This window comes from Pelodiscus sinensis, chromosome 6, assembly GCF_049634645.1.
Source record: "Pelodiscus sinensis isolate JC-2024 chromosome 6, ASM4963464v1, whole genome shotgun sequence".
Lineage (NCBI taxonomy): Eukaryota > Metazoa > Chordata > Testudines > Trionychidae > Pelodiscus > Pelodiscus sinensis.
Genome location: NC_134716.1, coordinates 63,854,899 through 63,879,649, shown reverse-complemented (window position 1 = coordinate 63,879,649; position 24,751 = coordinate 63,854,899). Strand labels below are relative to the sequence as shown.

Here is a 24,751-nt window from a genome sequence, read left to right as displayed (position 1 = left end):
TCATGAATTTTATATCTTTTCATCTCAGCTTCGTCGTCTCCTTAAATGCTGTGAATTTCATGGTGGTTACTATGAAATACACATTCAACTAACGTAATAGAAAGTTTGTTTAAATCCTCCTTCCCCAGAAAACAAAAGTTACTGAATATCCTGTAGATAAACTAAGGATTTTTTTTTTTTAAGATTTCCAACTGATATTGTATGAGGTCACTACAGACCAGCTGGCAAGCAACAATGAAAGGGCGGAGAGGAAAGGGGGCTGTGGAGGTTTTTGTTTTATTTTGTTTGTTTTATATACAAAAAACAGTAATAAAACAATTAAGATTTTAGCATAGAAACTACATAGAAAATTCCTACAAGAGAACTATGCTTAGCTCAGACTATGGCAGCTCCATAAAGGGACAGATACATGGGAGAATTACAAATTTTGATTTTTTTATTCAGAGTTTACTAAGGGTGTTTTAAGCAATAATTTCATGTTGCAGGACATTTTATAGCACATAAGTCTATTACAGATTATGTAACAACAGTTTTAAAATCCTTAAAACATAGTATTTGGATACTATCAAAGCAAGGAAGAAAAATATTCAAAATCAGACTTTTAATGTAATTATAGACTATATTGTACTCTACATTATCAATATTCAGGTATTACATTTTAAAACTGTGGCACTCCTCAGTTTGGAAGAACAGATTAAAAACTCTCACCTCAGAGTAATAAGCATAGCCCAGTAAATGTCTTATAATTTCCTTTTGTGATCAATGCCTCCATTTACAACTTTCAGTAGCTACAATTAGATACACATTTTGTGAAATAAGATGACATAATTTCTAATGGACTTTTTTGATGCTTTTGAAAGGTAATGGAAGCTGAATGTACTGAGCGCACCTTTGAAACTCTGGCCATTTTCATTCAGGAGAACAACAATCAGTGTAGGGACCATTTTTTCAAAAAAGCTAAATATGCACAGACTTTTCCAAGAGCTCAGCTCCTCATTAGCCACTTAAATGATGCGGGCAAATGTTCAAAAGCCAGCAGCTCCTAACAGATATTTAAATGGCAACAAAACTCTATTGAAAAAACAGATACTTATTTTAGATGGCTGTTGGGTGCTGAATTCTTTTGCAATCTGGCTTCAGAGGGTCTAACTTTCAGCACAGCACATCTGAAGATCTGGGCCAGAACTCATGACACACAGACTGTCACATGGCCAGATCAGCAGCTAAATACACAGGGGTCAGTCTACTGACTTGATCATCTGAATCCTACCACATTCCTGGAGAGACATCAAGACACTTCAGTACAAGGCACATCCACCACTTTAAACATAGCAATTTTGAACCAAACCCTTGCAATATCCATACCAGACAATAGTGAGGGGCAAGGAACAAAACTGCCTGATCCCAGCATTCTGTTGTGGCCTGGTTTGTGCAAAATAGGTACTTTGGAAGATAACAGTAGAATGATCACATTAGTATTTCTCAAGAAAAGCACAATATTTCACTATCTAAATACAAGAAAGCAGTACAGATTCATAATGGGTTTAATTCAGACATATTATTTTTAGTCTATATTCTACATAAAAATCAAATCTGGAGGCTGATTTCTCATTTTCATCAAAATTAAGTCACTTTCTGCAATAAGTATATTTTAATTATGTACAGCACTATTTATTTTTTATATGAAGTTTTATATGAAGTGTTATTTTGTTCACAGCAAAATAAAAGGCAAGAGACCATAGGGTGCCAGTATGTGAAAATCCCTGAAGTGTAATAAAAATAGAGCAACAAAGAAAATCCGGAGAAAAACTGATGATGTACAAAATATTGAAAAATAATCTAGAAAAGGTACATTTTTCTCCTGCTTGAAATTAGTTTCTGATTTTAAATTTCTTGCAAATAAATCACAGAAAAAAATGTTTTATTTAAGAAACCACACATTGAAAAAATCATGAAGACAACAAATTATTTGCACAACATAATAAAAACATGCCAAGAGATAGATACACACCCCTTGAGATTTCTGCATGTGGCAACACTTGCTCTTAAAAAGAGACATTCTAGAAACAAAACATCATTCCGGAAGGAAAAAGGTGCCATAAGGAAACATCTCACTAAGGAAACAAGTGACAGTTACTGTTCTTGCAGGACAATTATAAAACAAGAGGGCATCCTACAAACGGTGCAGAATTTTACTGCCAAACAGTTCTACAAATTGTTCTTGGACAAAGATGGCATCAACATCTGAATAGAAAATACATAGTGATATACAGCAAGCAGAGAAAATAAGCCGTCAGGAGAAAGTGTGCTGGGGGGCGGGGGAACATCACTACTGACACCATAAGTATCTCAACAGCATAGCAGAAGAGCAACAACCAGGGAGAGGGAAAGTCAGTTAATGTCATAAAATGGAGACAAAAAGAGCCTGTAACATTTTATTTATTTATTTATTTATTTTTAAGGAAGAAAGACTTGTCTGACTTGAAGCTCTTCAACTAACTGCATGTAGTTTGTAATTCTCAAGATAACACGAATATGGAAATACAAAGTATATTTTGAGCAACCAGCCACACTGAAAGCTTTATATATGCAGTATATACAGACCTATACTGTACAGTATACTGACTCAAAGTAGAAAAAATATTGATAGCAATTACAGAAATTATACATATGGTATTTCTTACACACTTTGATTCCATGAGAGAAATATTAAAACCTGTACAAACTCGACTACTTTTAGCCTCCAGGGATGGTTGGCAGCTAAATAGCTAAATGAAAATATGAGCTTCACAATATGTTAAAAAAGAAGAGAAACAAGTCCAAATCTTTATGAGGTTTCTCTAAGAACTTAGTAATATCAGAAAATGGAGAGCAAAAAATATTTACTGAGCAGCATGAAGACCGAATTTTTCATATTAGGAAAGAAAGGAAGAGAAGCCACAATTAAAAGTTAATTTGTTTAACAAAACACAAGAAACTCTCAAGTCCTTATGAAGAAGCAGCTAGAACAATATCAATTCAAATTAGATGGTTAAAGGATAGAAGGCATGACCAACTGGTGGAAAGAAACCACCAACACAGGCTGCATGAATTTTGTCAACATGAATTATCATGAGATACATTCTATTAGCCATTCCCTTTTCCAAATAAGAGGAGATTGAGTTGTTAAACGTTCATGAAAAATGCTTTGAGTAACTTTAAGAGAAATGGGGAAAGGGGTTAGTTCTGGTATCTGAAAAATTCCATCTAGTGAAAGGTGATAGCTAATAGTAAAAGTACACACCGAAGAAAAGATGCAGAAACCTCTAAAAATAATCCATTTGCTTCTATTTTTCTTGAAGTTTCCTTCTATTTTTCTCAGGAGAAACAGGTGGATCAGAAGAGACTCTAAAGCCATTACCCACCCACCATAGCAGTTGGTTAAAGTGATCAATGAGTGAGTGGATTATGAGGATGAGACCCATGTTCACAAACCTAAGAGATGCCTCCATTTACAAACCCTTGGAACAACAGAGCTAAGCGCATACCTTATGGACTGGCTGGAAAGCAGCACGGAGAATGAGGAGAAAGGAGTGACAAGAACATAGCGAGCCTATGACTGGTCAAACACTGACCAACGGAATGCCAAAATTTAAACACCAAAAACCTACAATTAGAAAGCAAGTCCTTTACAATAGGGATGTTAGATGTAATTGAACGGTCATATAACTGCACAAAATAGTATCCATTACATGACTATTTTATAGTCCCCAGGGGCAGGGTGACAGCCAGTACGCTCCAGCCCCATTCCCTGGGAACCCACTGGGGCCCTGCGCTGATGTCTCTCTATCAGAGGCAGCAGCACAGGGTGGTAGGAGGGAGCTAGTCCCCAAGGGGAGTGGATTTAACTACCAGCTACCCAAGCAAACTGGCGCTCATGCTGCAGCAGAGTGGGGTAGAACCAGCCTCTTTCTACAGGGGAGAGGCTGCTCAGTGGAATGCTGGAGCAGCCCCTGTCCATGGGCATCTCAGACCCCTGCGAACGAAGAATACTTCACAGTGGTCTCCCCTGACTCCTCCCCACCTCTATCAGAGGCAACAGCATGGGGTTGGGCAGAACTGGTGCTGGGGGGAAAGCAGGGAGGAGATCCAGGTTTTAAGCTGGCTCTCCCCAGCTCCAGCTCCTGCCTGCCCCATATCCCACCTCTGTAGGAAGCAGCAAGGAGGGAGAGGGGGGTGTCAAGATGGGTCCGTGGAGCCGACACACACAGAGTATGAGCTTAAATCCAGCTCCCCATGGGCACTGGCTCTTTGGTACCTCCATATCAGAGGCAGCAAGGGGGAAGGGAATGCATATAATTGACAGGATTATTTTATAAGCCTGGACTTATCGATTAATCGTGTAGTCAGCTACACATTGACATCCCTACTTTACAACACACCCAGATATAGGTTTTACATGTGTTTTACATCATTCTAAAGAAAAAAAATCTAAATAGTATAACTCACTATAATGCTCAAATTATTAAAACAGTATACAAAACTTCAGCTAGAATTCCCAGAGCTACTCTTAACCAGCCACACTGGTCAAGAATAACTTAAATGAATGTCAATCCAACGAGTAGTCCTCTGGTAGTTAGGATCCTATATATTTTCGTTAGTTTCTAGAGCTTTCATTCGTAAGACCCCCTTCATCAGATAAGTTGAAGTGGAAATAACAGAATCCAAGATATACATGTAACAGCAAAATAAGTACCTGTCAATGGTAGGACGCTCATTAATGAAGCTAATTAAGCGGGACACATCCAGACCTCTCATAGCTTTTGATGTGAAAACTCTGACATCAGTGGCAGGGGAAATTGGTTCTGTAGTGTGTTAACCAGTTAAGGGAACGTACGTTAGTATTTAAGAGACTTCTGTTTCCCATTCTGCACCTATTCCCTCCCATCTCTACTCCTCAACCCTTTGCATTTGGGTCAGGTGGTTCCTATTAGGTGCCAGTAGACAGACCCTGTTCACATTCCTAGTCCTCAATTCATTTTTCTAGGACCACAGCAGCCTCTGGCATTTGGGAGAAGCAGCTGCAGAAACTCTGTGGTAGCCCTTTCCAACCAATAACAGAACATGTTCTTTCACTTTATGTATGCACAATTTGGCAGGCACATAGGAGCTGTGTGGGAACAAGCCATGTCTCTCTCTAAGCACTCTCAGAGAACAGTTCTGCCAACCACTAACAAGTCTTGTGTGAACATGTTCAAACTGCATTGTTCAGAGGCCAAATTTCCATCTCCTGTTAAACCATAGATGTATCAGAGATTCTTACTTACACAGTTGTAAACAATTTCACCTTGGCAAAATATTATTTTTCTCTTCCTTCTTTTCAAAAGTAGTTGAACCTTTATTGTTGAAACACAATGAGTCAGAGGCAGAACCCTACAATGAAATGTTTTGCCCAGTTACAATTTGGCAGTTATTAACAATTGAAAATAGGATGTTAAAACTATTTGGCAATATTAACTACAGGTGTTAAACTACCAGCCAGAGAGTCAAATTATTTGGTCATGTCCCAATTTTAAAGTAGTTTAAATAAATAAATAAATCCCTTGCAATATCTATCTTTTATAAACGTTTCCTTTATAACAATTCTGCTTCTATAGATTTCAAGTGGGTGCTAATACCTACAATTTTAATTCATTAAGCTAATTTTCCTCAGTGGCAAATATAAAATTGAGAGGAAAAAAAACCCCCATGAACTTGTGGAATTTGTTCCCAAACATGCACAATCAATTTAAAAAAGAACAAGTCTCCCTGCTTCCCATCTCCCACCCGTATTAAGAAGAAAATAATTTAGGGTAATTCCCTCCCCGAAAGTAATCTGAAATGGAAAAAAATTACCAAAATGGATGCTGTTTGGAAAACTAATTGACTTTCTACTATAGTATAATCCAGTTTTTATTTTAAAATTCAACATGTCAGAAGAAAACAACTATGGAATAATCCAGTATTAGGTACAAAGAATAGCAATTATTTCTCAATTTGACGAACAGTAAGTAAAAAAGAAACCAAAATGTTCCAGAAATCACTGTCTCAGCATACTAACAACTTCATCAGGGCAGATTTGATAAATAAGGAATAACATCATTAAACACAACTCTCAGACAAAAGCAACACACTTATTTTGGGTACAAAGTCTAGAACTACTGTATCTAAATCTTGCATCTGTCTTTTGCCTTTCAATAACGCATCTAAATTTATCTTTTTTCTAACCAGTGTTTCCTAAAAATAGTAGTAGTATAAAGATAAAAAAGCATGTTTACTTTGAGGGGAAAACATTCAAAATTCTATTTGAACTAGTGGACAGAAATGAAGTATTAAATTGAGTTTCAAATTTTATTAAAAATACAAATTCCAATAGTATGATAGATTTTTTTAAAGCAGGTCAATGAAATTTTTGTTCTTCAAACAGCATGTTAAAATCACATTTATTTACATTATTATACTGCAAAGCAATCATTGTGTAGCTAGTATCCTCTGTGTATCGGAAACCAGGTGTAATCAAGCACACACTTTCCTGGCCAGAAATACCACGTCTTAAAGATTCCTGGAGGGAGAACTATTCTATATGCATTTTCCTTTAATAGCTCTCATGAGCTCAAGTACCCTGTTCATTTTTAATCACATGGTCAATATTAAATGATGAATGAGAATATGCCAAAATGTATATTACAATTCTAATAGCACAGTTCCTATGCTCTAAAGTAGGATAATTAGACATTACTCAAATCTCTCTCTCTCACACATACGCACACGTAGTTCAAATTATATATTTCAAATTAATTTACTGGGAAGATTTCCTAGCAGACATAACGGTCAATAACAGAGCCATTTTTTTTTCCTCTTCACAAAACAGTACCTTAACAAAAGAATTTAAAAAACTTGATATTTAAATACCTGTATTAAAACTGAGTCTCAATCTTTCACACTTTATTCACAAATAGTCCATTAAACTTAAGTATCTCCAGAATTAGTGCCTTGTTTCATTGCAATTAGTATTTAATATTTAAATTAACACAACTAGTAAGAGTATTTTTGGGTACCACAATGACTCCACCCTAGTTTAATTACATCCCTTAAAAAAAATTAAAACCACTTTAACTATGTTTCCAGTTATAAACCAATAGCTTATATTCCTCTAGGTCCTATAATATCTTTTTATTTAAAATATTTTTACCCTGCCTCTCTTCTGTTGGTGGAAGTTGAAGTCAGGTAAAAAAATAACTAAGCAGAATATGCTAGTGAATAAATCGTAGGGATGTAAAAAAGGTTTAAAAATGTTAACCATGTAACTGATTACAATTCAATCAGTTACACAGTTAACACCACTGGCTGCCACCAGCCTCTGCAGGTCAGGATAGCTTTCAGCACTAGCAGCCCACTGGATTTTAACCAGTAACCGGTACTGATCAGCATCAGCTTATCAGTTAATGCATTAAATTCTTACATCTCTAATAAAAACTACATTGCTTCTTATAAGACTCTTCATTTTTCCTATGGGTGAAAAAGTGATCCACAAATACTTTGTCTTTTCTCTTAAAGCCCTGTAACAACATTTGCATGATACAGTAATAATTAATTCCCTACTTTCTTCCTACAACAGTAACACACAAAAAGCAATTTGCAGGAAAGATTCAAATAGGCTATTGCTGTCAGGGATTTGCCATTCAACTTCCAGACTGGTCATGTGTGGTGAAAAAGCCAGTAGTTGCCTTCAGAGCCAACCAAAATTTAGGCTTGGACATATCTATGGCAGGCATAAGGGTGAGTTAAAACAACAACAAAACAAACAAAAACCCACACTACAAGACTATCCCCAGTGCCACATCTGTAAAGAGACATCTTGATAGGCATATTCACCTTGTAACAAATTGCTGTTTCATCAAAAAGCATTAAAATCTCTCTTGACTTTCAGTTTGCCAAGCTACAAACAACCATTAATGGAAGCATCGCCGTTGCAATTCAGCACCACGTTGGCTGCAGACGTACTGTTTTCTCCTTCTTCTTCACAGTCCCTTCATTCTCTGAGTCCCTTTCTATAATCATAAAACACCTACAGGATTTTGAAAGATGCAGTGGATTACTATGGGCCTAAATACAGAGAAGTCAACTTGAACCAGGGAGTAAAGAGTACTTCCGTTCCATAATAAATGAAAAAGGAGATTATCCTAAAACAATGTGCCAATGTTCTGCCTGTGTTGCTTTATGGAATCTGAAGCAAAATTCTGCTAAAAGTTTTGACTGGAGGGAAACCAGAGAAAGGAGACACAAGTATTATGTGAACTTGATCATGTGAACTTGCTTAACAAATCAAAATTGATTTAACGCTCAAAAAGTCAGTCATAAGCATCTGAGATTCTTGACATCCCATCCAACAAGCAAAATTGAAGGGGTCAACCTTAACCGTTAACGTTCTGCAGTAGCTTAAATTGGAAGAGGATGGGACAGGCACTCAGAAACACAATGAGAGAGTAAAGTAAATTCCAAGTCCCAGAGACGTTGAATCTGGCAATTCATGTGACTGGAAATCTAAGGTCCTCTCATGTGGTCTCCACTTCAAGCAGCTCCATTAAAACTCAAATCCAGTGAAAGCTCAAGATTTATTTTTAACAGAGGCGGCTCATTAGCAGGCTTTGAAGCCTCTGTTTAGGTATCGTAGACACACACAGACTTCTAAGCAAAATGCAGGACAATGTAGCACTTTAAAGACTAACAAGATGGTTTATTAGATGATGAGCTTTCGTGGGCCAGACCCACTTCCTCAGATCAAATAGTGGAAGAAAGTAGTCACAACCATATACAGGCAGTCCCCGAGTTACGCGGATCCGACTTACGTCGGATCCGCAGTTACGAACGGGGCACTTCCTCTCCCTGGTCTCGAGCAGACCAGGGAGAGGAAGCAAAGCAGCGGCGGAACGCGCGGCCAGCTGACAGCCCAGGGCTGTCAGCTGGCCGCGCGCTCCGCTCTGCTCCCCCCCCCCCCCCCCCGTCTGCAGACCAGGGGGAGGGGGAGCAGAGCGGAGCAGAGCAGAGCGGCGGAACGCGCGGCCAGCTGACAGCCCAGAGTCTGGGCTGTCAGCTGGCTGCGCGTTCCGCCGCTCTGCTCTGCTCTGCTCTGCTCCGCTCTGCTCCCCCTGGTCTGCAGATCAGGGGGAGGGGGAGCAGAGCGGAGCACAGCAGAGCGGCGGAACGCGCGGCCAGCTGACAGCCCAGATGCGTCTGGGCTGTCAGCTGGCCGCGAGTTCTGCCGCTCTGCTCTGCTCCGCTCTGCTCCCCCTCCCCCTGGTCTGCAAACCATGGGGGGGGGGGGGGAAGCAGAGCGGAGCACGCGGCCAGCTGACAGCCCAGACGCGTCTGGGCTGTCAGCTGGCCGCGCGTTCCGCCGCTCTGCTCTACTCTGCTCCCCCTCCCCCTGGTCTGCAGACCTGGGGGACGGGGAGCAGAGCAGAGCAAAGCCGCGGAGCCCGAGGGCAGCAGGATAGCCACGGCGCGTCTGGGCTGTCCCGCTGCCCGCGTGTTCCGCCGCTTTGCTCCCCGTCCCCCTGGTCTGCAGACCAGGGGGACGGAGAGCAAAGCAGAGCAAAGCCACGGAGCCCGAGGGCAGCAGGATAGCCACGGCGCGTCTGGGCTGTCCCGCTGCCCCCGTGCTCCGCGGCTTTGCTCCGGACGCCTGTGGTACAGCAGCTGGGGCGCTGCCGGTTGGTCCCGTAGCGCCGCTCTGGGTGCCACTGGACCAACCCAGCAGCACCCCAGCTGCTCTGCCCCAGGTGTCCCCTAGTCAGCAGCTGCTGAAAATGACCAGTGGCTGACTACAGGAAGCCCCTGCCCCGGGCTTCCTGGAATCAGCCGCTGATGAGTTTCAGCAGCAGCTGACTTGGGGATGCCTGGGGTTCTTAAGTTGAATCTGTATGTAAGTCAGAACTGGCGTCCAGATTCAGCCACTGTTGAAACTGATCAGTTTCAGCAGCGGCTGAATCTGGACGCCAGTACCGACTTACATACAGATTCAACTTAAGAATAAACCTACAGTCCCTATCTTGTACGTAACCCGGGGACTGCCTGTATACCAAAGGATACAATTTAAAAAAATGAACAAATATGAAAAGGACAAATCACATTGCAGAACAGAAGGGGGATGCGGGGGGGTGGGAAGGGGGAGGAAGGAAGGTAAGTGTCTGTGAATTGCTGATATTAAAGGTAGGGAGAGTGGGATGTTTGTGAGTTAATGGTATTACAGGTGATAATTGGGGAAACTGTCTTGGTAATGGGTGAGAAAGTTCAAAGTCTTGTTAAGTCCTTGTTGGCAAGTGTCAAATTTTAACATGAATGACAGTTCAGAGGATTCCCTTTCAAGTGCAGATGTAAAAGGTCTTTGTAGCAGAATGCAGGTGGCTAAGTCATTTAGAGAGTGTCCTTTCTGGTTAAAGTGGCAAGAAACTGTTTTCTCTTTGTGATCTTGTCTGATATCTGTTTTGTGGGCATTAATCCTTTGGCGAAGTGTCTGAGATGTTTGTCCAATGTACATAGCAGACGGACACTTTCGGCACATGATAGCATAGATTATATTTCTGGATGCGCAGGAATATGTGTTCTTGATCTTATAACTCACTTGGTTAGGTCCAATAATGGTATCAGCAGAATGAATATGTGGACAAAGCTGGCAACGGGGTTTGTTGCAAGGGAAGGTACCAGGGTTGGTATTAGTGTGGTATGTCCTGTGGTGGTTGGTAAGAATCATCTTGAGGTTAGGTGGTTGTCTATAGGAGACTATGGGTCTGTCTCCCAGAGCCTCTTTGAGTATGGTATCCTGTTCCAATATAGGCTGTAGTTTATTGATAATGTGTTGGACAGGTTTAAGTTGGGGGTTGTAGGTGATGACAAGTGGTGTTCTATCGTTGGTTTTCTTGGGTCTGTCTTGAAGTAGATGGTTTCTAGGTATCGTCTGGCTCTTTCAATTTGCTTTTTTATTTCTCTGGGTGGGTAGTTGAGATTTATAAATGCTTGGTAGAGATCCTGAAGCTTCTGGTCTCTGTCAGTGGGGTTAGAGCAGATGCGGTTGTATCGAAGGGCTTGGCTATAGACGATGGATCATGTGGTGTGTTCTGGATGGGAGCTGGATGCATGTAGGTAACTGTATGAGTCGGTGGGTTTTTCTCTACAGCTTTGTCCACATATTCATTCTGCTGATACCATTATTGGACCTAACCAAGTGAGTTATAAGATCAAGAACACATATTCCTGCGCATCCAGAAATATAATCTATGCTATCATGTGCCGAAAGTGTCCGTCTGCTATGTACATTGGACAAACATCTCAGACACTTCGCCAAAGGATTAATGCCCACAAAACAGATATCAGACAAGATCAAAGAGAAAACAGTTTCTTGCCACTTTAACCAGAAAGGACACTCTCTAAATGACTTAGCCACCTGCATTCTGCTACAAAGACCTTTTACATCTGCACTTGAAAGGGAATCCTCTGAACTGTCATTCATGTTAAAATTCGACACTTGCCAACAAGGACTTAACAAGACTTTGAACTTTCTCACCCATTACCAAGACTGTTTCCCCAATTATCACCTGTAATACCATTAACTCACAAACATCCCACTCTCCCTACCTTTAATATCAGCAATTCACAGACACTTACCTTCCTTCCTCCCCCTTCCCACCCCCCCGCATCCCCCTTCTGTTCTGCAATGTGATTTGTCCTTTTCATATTTGTTCATTTTTTTTAATTGTATCCTTTGGTATATATGGTTGTGACTACTTTCTTCCACTATTTGATCTGAGGAAGTGGGTCTGGCCCACGAAAGCTCATCATCTAATAAACCATCTTGTTAGTCTTTAAAGTGCTACATTGTCCTGCATTTTGCTTCAACTACCCCAGACTAACACGGCTACATTTCTATCACAGACTTCTAAAGCATTGTGGCTTGCACTCCAAGATTTTTCAAAGGTTTACAATACCTAAGACTTTCATATTATTAGAAAGATAATTTAATCGTTAGACAATTAACTATTTCCAGTTAGAATTGAAACCAAGTTCCAGTTCAAAAATCCATAATTTAGCATAAAGATCCAATGCTGCTTAATGCTACTCACTAGCAACACTATTGTAAGAAACTCCGGAATACAATATTAGATTAGAAATTTGGCAAATTTACTTCTGTGGCACTCCACTTTAATCCTTCTCACATTCAGCACATTTATGGCAATGTAGATTATGCCAAACATTTTGAAATTTGAGAAATTATCTGGATGCAAAAGGTAAAGTATTGCTCTTTTCAGCTTCAATAGTTTCAAACCTATATCGCACTCAAGCACCAGAACAGTTTCCAAAATGTTAGCTCTTGCTACTACTAAATGTTGAAGACTATTAAATAATTTGGTGGCTATTGATATTGTATAACGTTGTGAATATTTAAATAGTATTTCAGTATTAAGTATTGTCTTTTTTCTATAAAATATTCTACCCCTTACAATTAGTATTTCTTCATTGTATGCAGTGTTGCTGTAGCCAGTTTGGTCCCAGGATATTAGACACTCAAAGTGGGTGAGAGAATGTATTTTCTTATCTCTGTTAGTGAGAAAGAGATAAGCTTTCAAGCTTACACAAAATTCTTGCTCAGATCTGAAGCAGCAATTTCCCATGCTGAACAAATATTTCTTTGATATTAAATTTTGAAAAATGCTTTGTTTATTCACCAACAATAGGATTTCCTTCATTCACAGACTTCTTTCTTCTTCAGTCTTGTTAGACTAAGAGAGAGAAATTAATTGCAACAATGCAACTACAGACACTAGCACTTTTGATTTACACTAGCACTACAATGGTGAAGAATAACTTGCTGAAGCAGTTGTGAGCCTGATGCAGCACAAACAATTTATAACAGTACTATAAGTTTTAGCTGACATTGCCCAGGTCCAGCGCAGGATGAGGAAAGGTTGGAGTGGCAGGGCCGCATGGCACAGTTGGCAGCTGCTCCCAAGAGGGCAGCCTAGACCAGTAGGAGTTGTGCTGCCAACCAGCAACCACTCCCTGGGGCTGGGGCCCTTGCTGCCCCAATGGTCATTCATGAGTATAACTGTCCCTGCTATCTGCTTGACGTGAAACAATCATATTCTCCGCACATGCTATAGTCCTGGCACAACCCTGACCTTGCTTTAAGTTGTGGTAAGAGGAAGCTGAACATGCAATCTGGTGATCCTAACTCTTACCATTTAGGTAAAGTTCTTCAACAAACAGACAAACACACAAATGCACAACCTCTCTAAAATAGAGATACCATAGATTTTTTTAGTACAGAAAACCTACATTCTGAAATTCACACTTTGGCTAGCCCTAAATTATACAAAATGAAGGCTAGGAGAAGAAAGAAGTACAAACAGTAATGAATGCAGAGTGGCCTCGAAGCTAGCCTTTTGCTCCCTGAAGACAACATTGGCATCACAAAGGGAGCAGGAAAGGGTGATAGTGGAACTATGACTATACCTCCCTGTATTTGACTGGGATTTGATCTGGACAGCGCAGGGAAGACTATGTTGACCAAGTGGCAAAACATGGTGGTAACCTGAAAGTATGGTCAGAAATAAAGTGAAGCATAAAATAGGAACCCAACGTTGCAAACCTGGGTGACAGATGGTGCTGTTGTTCATAACAATGAATAAAGGAAGTGAAGAGGTTTCACCTTGATTTAGGAGTAACTACTTCCAACACTGACACAATAGTTCAGTCTCCATTTCCAGTCAATCCATGAACTTTATTGTGCATATGACAACATTACCTGCGCCCAACTCTGCAGTAGTAATTGTGCTAAAATCATCATCTCACAACAAATCTAAAAGATCATGACTGCACATCGTGTTTAGCTATTGCAGTTATAGGTGCACATCATGGGCATGGATGGAGAGAGAGACGTTTCATCCATTAGTAATTGGTAGGCTAAACAATTGAGGCTACTCTGTTACAGTCCCAAGCTCTCCCCTACCTATGGTGATGATCAGCATCTCCTCTGAGGAAAGAAAGCACTGAAGCTCTACTTGAGAAAGCAGAGGCAAGGAAAAAATATCATCATTTACCAAGCTTCACAAAGCAAAAAGAATGTTTACTGATATTTGTTGGAATTGTTTAAGTAGGAAGATGTGTTTGACATTTTTTCATAATCTTGTCTGTGCTTTGTTCAAATAAAAAGCACAATTTATATCACCTTTGATAAATGCAAATTGCTATCATTTTAAAGAAATGATACTAGTACTTATAAGGACTTGCTTCACAGCAACCTATCTGCGATCTCTTTTCAACAAACAGCACTATAGCTCACTCCAAGTAACATTAACTGTTTTGATTCATTGCTCACTTTTAAGTGAATGGTCGAGAAATTTTAGCAATACATAATGGGTCAAGATTATGGCTGTGTAAATGGAGAATCACAAATTAAGAGTTTGTCAGTGGTGTCTGCAACTAGAAGACATTGTTACACTAAAAGGAAATATTTGATTAGTTCTTTCATTTAGTTGCAATATAGGAAACTAACATCAAGTTTTTCCAAGCATGGGAGTATATAGACAAATACTAAAATAAAAATATACTGATTTTCAGAAGCATTATTCTCCCATCGCTGTACAATTTCTTTGCTTTTTAGAATCAATGCAGAAGGTCTGATTGATGGCTACTCTGAATTGCCAGGTCATTTTTATGTATGTGCCTCACGTTGGGATCCCAAGTTATAAAAGTTTGCCCTTACGTTTTATAGGTAGGTAAATGTTTCAACAGACTAGATGCAGGCCAGGATAGAAAGAATTCACAAGTTCAAGTACCAGTTCTGGTACTGACTGATTTTGCTGCTTCTGGAACTTCTCACCCTCTCTTTCATTTATCCTCATCCATAAAATGGAGATAAAACTTAGGTCACAGGATTTTATTGAGAAGGTTATTGTTTGTACAATGTTTTAAAGATGTCAAGTACTTAAGAAATGCTAAAACAGTCTGTTTCTCACTCAACCACATGCACCTGCAGAATCCCCTTGTTAAAAATAACTCTAATAGTACAGAATTCTCATTTATAAACTTTAGTGACTTTTGATTACCACTGATCTGGGCTATAAGTAAATACGTATGTTCAAGTAACCAAAGGGGCTTCATATCCAGCTGTCAAACCCATTCAGGTCCAATACTACATACACATGTGGTCGCCTCATCCAAAAAATGGTATCTTGGCAATGGAAAAAAAATCAGAGAAGGCTACTAAATGTTTAGGGGTTTGGAATGGGTACCAGAGGAAGAGAGATTAAAAAGAGTGGGACTTTTCAGCTTAGAAAAGAGGAGACTAAGAGAGGCTATGATAAAGGTCTGTAAAATCAGAGCAAGTATAGAGAAAATGAATAAGGAAAAAATACTCACTTGTTCCTGTAAGATAATAGGTGTCACTAAATGAAATTAATAGGTAGGTTTAAAACAAAAGGAACAATTTCTTCATGCAGTGCACAGTCAACATGTAGTACTCCTTGCCAGAGGATGTTATGAAGACCAGGACTTCATCAGGGTTCAAAAAGAATTAGATAAACTCATGAAGGATAGGTCTATCAATACTTTTTAGCCAGAATAGGTAGGAATAGTGTCCCTAGCCTCGGGAAGAGATCATGTGATGGTTACCTGTTGAGGGCATTGGCCACTGTCAGAAGACAGAATACAGGCCAAGATGGACCTTTGGTATGACCCACTATGGTCGTTATTTTCTATTCTTTGATTATTTTTAAATAAAATATCAAGTACATAGACTACAGATTAATGCAAGATGTATGACATCCATTTCATAGTACATAAACTTGTTATTCTGTTCATACAGTTGGGATTTTTTTTCTAATAAATTATTTCTGGTCATTTTAGTAAAAAAAATGAATCTTTAATTTATATTAATAACTTACAAAAATGGTGATTGTGCCTCTTAAGGAGAAACACTTGGCCCTTTACAAATATCCTTAGGTAAAATATGTAATTTCCATAAAATAATTCTTCCAACTATAACAATGCCCTGGTTTGGAGCAGACTTGTTCAATGCAACATTTCTATTAGTTTAGTTTTGCGACCTTTTCTCCTTGATCCATAAAAACCAACAATTCAAATTACTAACAATTTTAGCATTTTATTTTTAAATAATTAATCATTACATTTTAGCTTTGTCTTATAATAAATATCCTATTGATCTTTTAACGGAAACAATACTTCTGTTCCATAAATACAGATATAAGCCTCTTCCATCTTACTCACTTGATTAGTCCAGTTACACACATTTAAATTAACATGTGTGACTCTTAGATTACTCACATCAGAGCAGAATTTAGCTCTTACTCAGCTTTAAATTTTTGGTTTTTCTATTTCAACCGCACTAATTATTCTATGATTTATAAATTAAGGTTTAAACAATGTAAGAACTAGAATCCATTATTGTACACGGTAAATTCAATGTTTATGTAGTGCCAGACATTAGAAAGCAGTCACAACAATCCTATCAACACTCATTAAGAAAAGCTTAAATCTATGCAATTGTAAGCAAAATACATTCATATGTTGTTCATGGAAGAATATTCAGGATCATGCCACATTTACACAACTTTTACCAGTGTTTTGTATTCATCACTTTTTATTTGTCTGAACCAGAAAGCCAGTTCTACTGAACGTAATTTTCTCTTCTATTAATACATCAAGCTTTTCATGTGTATGTGAAATATTTACAGCCAGGAAAACTGTAGCAAGTTGAAACATGGAAAAAATACTACAAATTATATTAATCTATTTATATTTTTTTGTTACTAATAAATAATAAATGTTCACAAATTTATGTAAAAAATGCATCATTAGGTAGATCAATGTCTTGTTAAATTAATCTACCATTTATTACCTAAAGAAAGCATTGAGATCATATTCAATGTACTAAAAATAATGGGTACACAATGCATAAACCAATATATATTGCAGTTTAAATTGTTTAGCTCCTAAAAAATACTTTATGTAACACAGTATAAACCACAAAGTCACATAAACCATTACAAATATTTCTAAGGTAAAGGCAGTGTTTACTGTGTACAGAGCAGTACAATTATGTACCTGAAGTTTCTGGGTGTTTTTTTTAAATCATGGCCCTTAAAAGTAGCCATTTTAAAACTGCACAACACTAACCTTGTAATTGTAATGTGTACACTTGTGCACAGTATAACAAAGTAGCTACCATATAAAATTAGACTCTGAATTTTGGCAATGGCACATGGAGCCTTTCGCTTTTCTACCAATGGCCCAGATCTGCTGTAACTGAAGTTATTACCACTGACAGACGTTTGGTGGCTAATGTAAAACTGAGCTGGTGGTTTCAGTCCATTTCTTGGTGCTAAGGAGTATCACAAATGAGTACTCTTGTTGGTAGCCTCAGTAACGATTGAACAAGCATGGAGACTGAAGTACTCTTACCCATCCTAGAGGAGTCCTCTAGGTCAGGGTTTGCAGCACATAGATGGGGCAGTGTGGAGAAGCTTGCACTGCTGCTGCTCACGTTGTACCTGTTTAGTGGACAAAAAGAGGACTTCAGTTTCCAATGCTGTCAATCTGGTATGTTTCAAAAGAACCATATTTAATTTGAATATATAAATAATTTGAAATGAATATATAAGTCACTTTAGTTAATTAGTGTTTGTTTGCTTGTTAAATTTATCACTTTTGAAGAGTCATATTGGGGTAAACACTAAGCTCATTTAAAGAGAGTGGAAAAACAAACTGACTAAAAATTTGCTCCATTGTGAGCGAGATTTTCCTCATACACATACCAAAATGCCTTTAGAACAAACTATGCAACATGAAAAACATGTTAACATTTGATGAGGTGGCACCTAAGATGCAACGGTGCTGATTATTAAGGACTTATTGACTTGCCTGATAGCAAGGAATTACACAGGATTTGTTTCAACACGTCATTCAGAAGTAGAAGGTATATTAGACTTGGAAAGTAACTGAACATATCTCTTCAGATATAATTTTCAAAGTCGTTTGATTTTATTTTACTTATTTTTGTGTGCATGTGCATTTCACTCATACTGTGTATTTTAAGTTCTGTATTTGCATGTGCTATAGAATAAAAATTAATCTCATTCAGCATTTTATTTTGAACAGTAATAATGTGGTTCTGGTAAGGATTTCCTCCAATTTCCTGATGTGCCACCTTATGCTAACAGTTCACTATTGATAGCATATAGGTAATTTGATGGAGATTCCACCTTGTTTATGCTGAATTCCCAAATATCCTACATCCTAAGAAGGTGCCATTTTGTGGTTTATGAGCAAGCATCAACTCACACCTTCCACACTCAGAATACAGACATATGACCTCAAAAGTCTAGCCAAAGAATAATAGTCATTTCTATCCAAAAAGTTTCCCTAACGATAAGGTATGGTTAGCCTCAGCATGTTTATTTTCTACTCCGTATACTCCGTGTCCTGGATATGTTTGTCATCCTACATGATTAACTAACTTCACTCTATAAAAAGACAGTTTGTAATATACTCCCTGAACACCGCTACTTTTGTCACCTGTCCTCCATTCTTTAACAACAGTTTTGGAAACAAAGCAAATGACCTATATTTAAAGAGAAATGCTTTTAACAATTTTCCAACTAAAGCATGCAAGACTTAAAATACTGTCAGCTAAGTCATTTGTTATATGCTGAGGATCAACATTTTTAAATGTTTTTTTTTAAATGAAAAATAGTCATCCTGTGAGTCCTATATGAAAGTTTTAAAAGGATACTGCAACATACAACATCAATATATTATTTAAAAACTATCCGTGTAATGACATTTCATTATTGTTATACCAAGGACACAAAGACCTGCTACTGCTATCTACAAAGTCAATACTGCCACCTAAAGGCCAATACACAACTTTACTTTGTGTATTTACAGAGAACTCTCAGAAACTGAACATTTGCACAGAAATTCAAGTGGTTGTCACCAAACATATTTAAATGAAAATCCAAAAATCATTAATATTTCTGTGAGAGACTGATAAGGAGGGTTTTTTCCTCACAAACATTTCAAAAAAAAATAGAAGCTTGTTAACTGGAAAGATTTCCTTGTATAATAAGCAAAAGTTCAGACTATAGTTAGGAAGAAAGCTTTGCGTTTGAGTATTCCCCTAACATACTGAACTATTTCATAGCATTGCACCATGAATATCTATACAAGTCATAAAGTCTACAACCAACAAAATACTGTTCAAGAAAAATATTAAATAAAAAGGCAAACTTTTCCAATAGAGTGCTGTTGTTCTGGAAATAACTACTGCATTATTGCCTTACATGGATAATCCACATTTTTTTGTGTGTGTGTGAAAACTATGTCACTCCACTTCTCAGCAAAGAGCTACCACGGTGCTGTAGGGAGATTTCATACTAAAATACGCATTATCTTTTAGAAGTCTATTTCAGTATATTCACTAATGTACTAGTATATAAGAAATACCTGAAACGACACATGCCAAAATTGCACACACTAGTACCGTGGTGTCCAAAATACTAGCCACTAGCCACATGTGGCTATTTGGCTGGTTGAGTGTGGCTAGGTCACTACAGCAGTACTGGTTGGATTCCCTAGTACTGACAGGAAACAGTGAGATATTTGCCAGTTGCTTACTGGATAAAAGTTCAGTTATTTGTTCCCCAATAAAAGCAAAGCGGATTGGGAAACTGGTGAGGGACTAGACCCTCTCCCCTTTCAAGTATTCTCTCAGTTCTAAAAGGATTCCTAAACGTAACCTCCTTGACTCTGCACTATAAAACAAAACACTCATCTCTTGACCCCTATCAACAACTTGCAGGAAGTGCTCTTTTGGGGTTTTTTCTATGAACAATAGGAGATTTTAACTACTGCACATATTTTTAATAATAAGTTCATTAAATCTCCCTTTTTCAGGGAGCCCTGGATCAATGGACCTATCCTGGCAAAGGAGGTAACAATCACAAATTCTCCCAATCTCTTTCAGGGCTAGGACTACAAGTGTGCCCTCACTGTGCCATCTTCTCATCAAGGAACAAAGTAGTATCACTGACAGAAAAGATTCCTTTACTCTAAGCAATCACCACACATTGCAGCACATGCTGGCCAAAGGCTTCATCAGCTAAAAATAGAGAAAAGCTACTTGTAAAACTTGTTAAGACATGAAAGGATGACAAAATTACAGCTTTATATATTCCACTGTAATGGGCCCAAATTCTCTCAGTCCAGGATGCTGCCATTACTTGTACAAGAGCGCTCTTGTGCTTATTTTGATGATTGAATCATTTTTCTCCATATGCGTCAGCAGTGCACTAGCATATCCACCATAAGACAGACAATTTAAATGCTTTTGCACCTCTTTTCTTTATACTCTCAAATTTTAATATAAATCCTTAAGGCTTCCCTATCAGCTCTTTATACATCTAAAAAGCAGAGGTGCATCTAGGACTAGGCACGAGCCAGGAATCAGCTGATTCTTGGCTCACACCTAGTCCCCGCTACCTCCTGTGTCCCCTTTCCCCCTGTGGAGACGGTGCTCGCGGAACCAGCTCCTGTTCTCCCCCACAGCAAGGATGGGAGAGAAACAACTAGTTGACTAGTCCCTCAACTATCCGATAAATTTTTGCCTATTGGATAGTCAAAGAGTAGCTTATATCCCTAACCCAGAATGCAATTTTTTAAATTTTTTAAAGCACCATGGAATGCTTAATTAAAGGATTATGTAGCACTTTAAAGACTAACAAGATGGTTTATTAGGTGATGAGCTTTCATGGGCCAGACCCACTTCCTCAGATCAAAAAGTATATACCAAAGGATACAAATAAAAAAAAAAATGAACACACATGAAAAGGACAAATCAAATTTCAGAACAGAAGGGGGATAGGGGAGGAGGAGGTAAATGTCTGTGAGCTAATGATATTAGAGGTGATAATTGGGGAAGCTCTCTTTGTAATGAGTAAGATAATTAATATCTTTGTTTCGACCGAGGCGTAAAGTGTTGAATTTAAGCATGAATGACAGTTCAGAGGATTCTCTTTCAAGTCTGGTGTGAAAAGGTCTTTGAAGCAGAATGTAGGTAATCAAGTTGTTGAAACAATGCCCTTTCTGGTTGAAATGGCAAGAAACTGTTTTTTATTTGTGATCCTGTCTGATATCTGTTTTGTGGGCATTGATTCTTTGGCGAAGTGTCTGAGACGTTTGTCCAACATACATAGCAGACGGACACTTTCGGCATACGATAGCATAAATTATATTTCTGGATGAGCAGGAATAGGTGTTCTTGATCTTATAACTCAATCGGTTAGGTCCAATTTTTTTGTGTCAGCTACACCAGACTAACATGGCTATGTTTTTATCACTAATTAAGGATTAATTGAGAAGACTCCATTCCACCAAATTACTCAGCCAATCAGCCTTCATATTCCTAGTACTCTTTACGTGCAGAGCCCTGCAAATTCATGGATATTTGCTTTATATCCACAGGTAGCTGCATCCTCGGATACAGACGTAGCTATATAAGATAGATCTGAAACTTATTTTTGCAGATGGATACAAATTTTTTATCTAGAACTTGCTCTATTTATACTGGGGGAAAGTCAAAAACAACCAAAATCTGATCATTCCAATTTTGTGGTCCTAGCTCTTAACACTTAGGCGAGTTCTTGAATAAAACAGACTTGCACTGAAAATGCCAATTTTTACCATGAAATATTCATCTTCTAGGTTGTTCTGGGCTACATTGACAATCCTATTAATTTTTGCTATATCCCATAATTCACAGCGACAACAAAATATTCTTTCTAGTCTATCTTTCACCACAGTGTATAACTTATTTTTAGATTAGATACCACGCACATATGAGCAGCTTGCTTTAATATACCTAATTTAAGTTGAAGTTCAACTGGCTAGGAACAAAATATGCAGCTCACCTAAATACATGGCACTCACCTGCTCTAACTTACTGCTTTGAGCAGTTGCTGGCTTTAATGGTAATAACTTGTCACTTCAGAAATGGCCCCCAATATCTGCATAACAGAAGACCCCGTCTTATTCTGAGAAATTATTTTCATTGTTGTTGTTTCCCTTTATTATCATCCTCAAGAGATTTGCTCTACTGGAGCCCCATGAGAAATGGCTGCACATTTCCAGATTAAACTAATAAATTTTTGTATTTGCAGACACTACAAAAACTATTCAAGTTACTTATAAATGACCTACAGAAAGAAGTGAACTGTGAGGTAGCAAAATTTGCAGATGATACCAAACTGCTCAAAATAGTTAAGACCAAAGCAGACTGAAGAGCTTCAAAAAGATCTCACCAAACTTAGTGATTGGAAACAAAATGGCAAATATAATTTAATGTTGATAAACAAAGTAATGGACATTGGGGAAAAAAATCCCAACTATACATACAATATGATGGCGAGTAAGTTAGCTACAGCTACTCATGAGAGAGATCTTGGAGTCATTGTGAAGAGTTCTCTGAAAACATCCACTCAGTGCTAAGCAGCAGTCAAAAAAAAGCCAATAGTTTGTTAGGAATCATTAAAAGAGGGACAGAGAATAAGACAGAGAATATCTTATTGCCTCTATATAAAATCATGGTATGCCCACATCTTGAATACAGTAATTCCTCATTTAACACTACAGATAGGTTTCAGAAAATGATCGTGTTAAGTGAAAACGTGTTATGTGGGGTCAATTTTCCCATTGAAAATAATGGAACAGGTGGGGGTTGCGTTTCAAGCGGTAGTGTCTGTTGGGACCGGGACATAAGGTTGGGGGAGATAGGGGACTGGGTTACAGCAGGGAGGGGAGGTGTTTGGCTCTGGGAAAGGGAAGGGGAGGAGAGAGGAAGGGGATTGGGTTGGGAGTATGCCCCTGTGACAAGTCTGCCAGGACCCGCACTGCATTTGTCGTGGGGGGAGGTGGGGAAGGGTGTCACCGGGGAAAAGCATGGCGAGTAGCGAACCCTCCGCCGCTTTGCAAGGGGGCAGGTGAAGCCCTGCACAGCCGCTGGCAATGGGCCAACTGGGGAAAATCGTGTTATTCCGGGGACGGTTGTGTAATTCAAAAAACGTTCCTCCCACAAAATTGTGCTATGGCAAAAACGTGTTAAGCGGGCACATGTTAAATGAGGAATTACTGTACTGCATACAGATGTGGTTGCCTCATCTCAACACATGTATTGGCATTGGAAAAGGTTCATAAAAAGGGAAACAAAAATTATTCAGGGTGTGGAACGGGTCCCATATGAAGAGAGACTAAAAAGACTTGGACTTTTCACTTTTTCATCTTTTATGGGGGGGAGGAGAAGGGACATGATAGAGGTCTATAAAACCATGACTGGAGTGGGAAAAGTGAATAAGGAAAAGTTATTTACTTATTCCCACAATATAAGAACTAGTGGTCACCAAATGAAATTAACAGGCAGCATGTTTAAAACAAACCAAAGGAAGTTTTCCTTCACTCAGCACACAGTCAACCTTCTGGAACTCGTTTGCCAGAGCATGTGGTCAAGGCTAGGACTTTAACAGGGTTCAAAAAAAAGACTTAGATTGATTCATGGAGATTAGGGCCATCAATGGCTATTAGTCAAGATGGGTAGGAACCATGTGCCTAGCCTCTGTTTCTCTAGAAATGGGTGACAGGAGAGGGATTACATGAGGATTAATCACATGAGGATTACCCTCTGGGGGGCACCTGGTATTAACCATTGTTGGCAGACAAGATACTGAGCTAAAATGGACCTTTAGTCTGACCCAGTATGGTGCTCCTTATGTTCTTACACATATGGAATGTTCAGAGAAAGTGACAATGACTTTCAGTTAAGCTAGAAATTAGTACAAATATAATTACTGCTTAAGATTTTGCATGGACTTGACATGTTTTTATCTCTCTGTATGAAGCCTGAAAACGTTTTATAACAAATCTGTTCCTAGACTGAAGCTCTGTGTGTGTGTGTGTGTGTGTGTGTGTAAAAATAATAAAAAAAGTATGTGGGATAGACCAATTAATTGTAAAAACACACACTTACCTGGATTGGTGTTAATATGCTGTTCTTAAAGAAAATTAATCAATACATACCAAAAAAAGAATGTTAACACTGTTATCTATAGAAATCTGAAAATGTCATAAATGGGAGAGAAGATGATGTTCAGCAACTTAGAAAAAATAGTACTTATTTAGTATTAAGATTTAAAACCTAGAGAAAACGTTGATACTGAACAATTTGAAATAGGATTGGTCAAAGGATAGCACGAGCATTTTTAAAACTACATGTATTTCAACGAGTACTTACTAATTTGTTTTCCTGCATGTATATTCTTTGCAACTTCAGACATCCTTTAGCTATAATGATCATTCCTTCATCTGAGATCTTGTAACACTGGCCAAAATGAATGTCTTTCAGTTCTCTGCACTTTGAGCCCAGCTGAAAGTAAACAAATTAAGGTTAATACTTAGGAAAAAAAACAAAACAAGAATATCAATATATTTGTAGCATGTTTTTGAAGCACACACTGTTCTGAAGGATATACTAGTATTGTTCACAAACAAGTTAAAAATATTGTTTTGTTCCTATAGTATGATGAAATTGAAGAACCTGTAACAAGTTTACGACACTGTCTAGGAAAATCAGATTTGTGACAACAAATTTGAGCTGCCAAGGACAATTCTG

At 38.5% G+C, this 24,751-nt stretch overlaps 1 protein-coding gene across 3 annotated transcripts in view; it reads right to left on the bottom strand.

The window, feature by feature from the left end:
* Positions 1 to 24,751, bottom strand: part of FBXL17 (F-box and leucine rich repeat protein 17) — a 394,310-nt gene that overhangs the window by 346,111 nt on the left and 23,448 nt on the right. For all 3 annotated transcript variants that reach the window (XM_075932051.1, XM_075932050.1, XM_075932049.1), the window contains exon 4: positions 24,374 to 24,505. In XM_075932051.1, the coding sequence (XP_075788166.1) occupies positions 24,374 to 24,505 (132 nt within the window). The remainder of the gene's footprint in view (positions 1 to 24,373; positions 24,506 to 24,751) is intronic.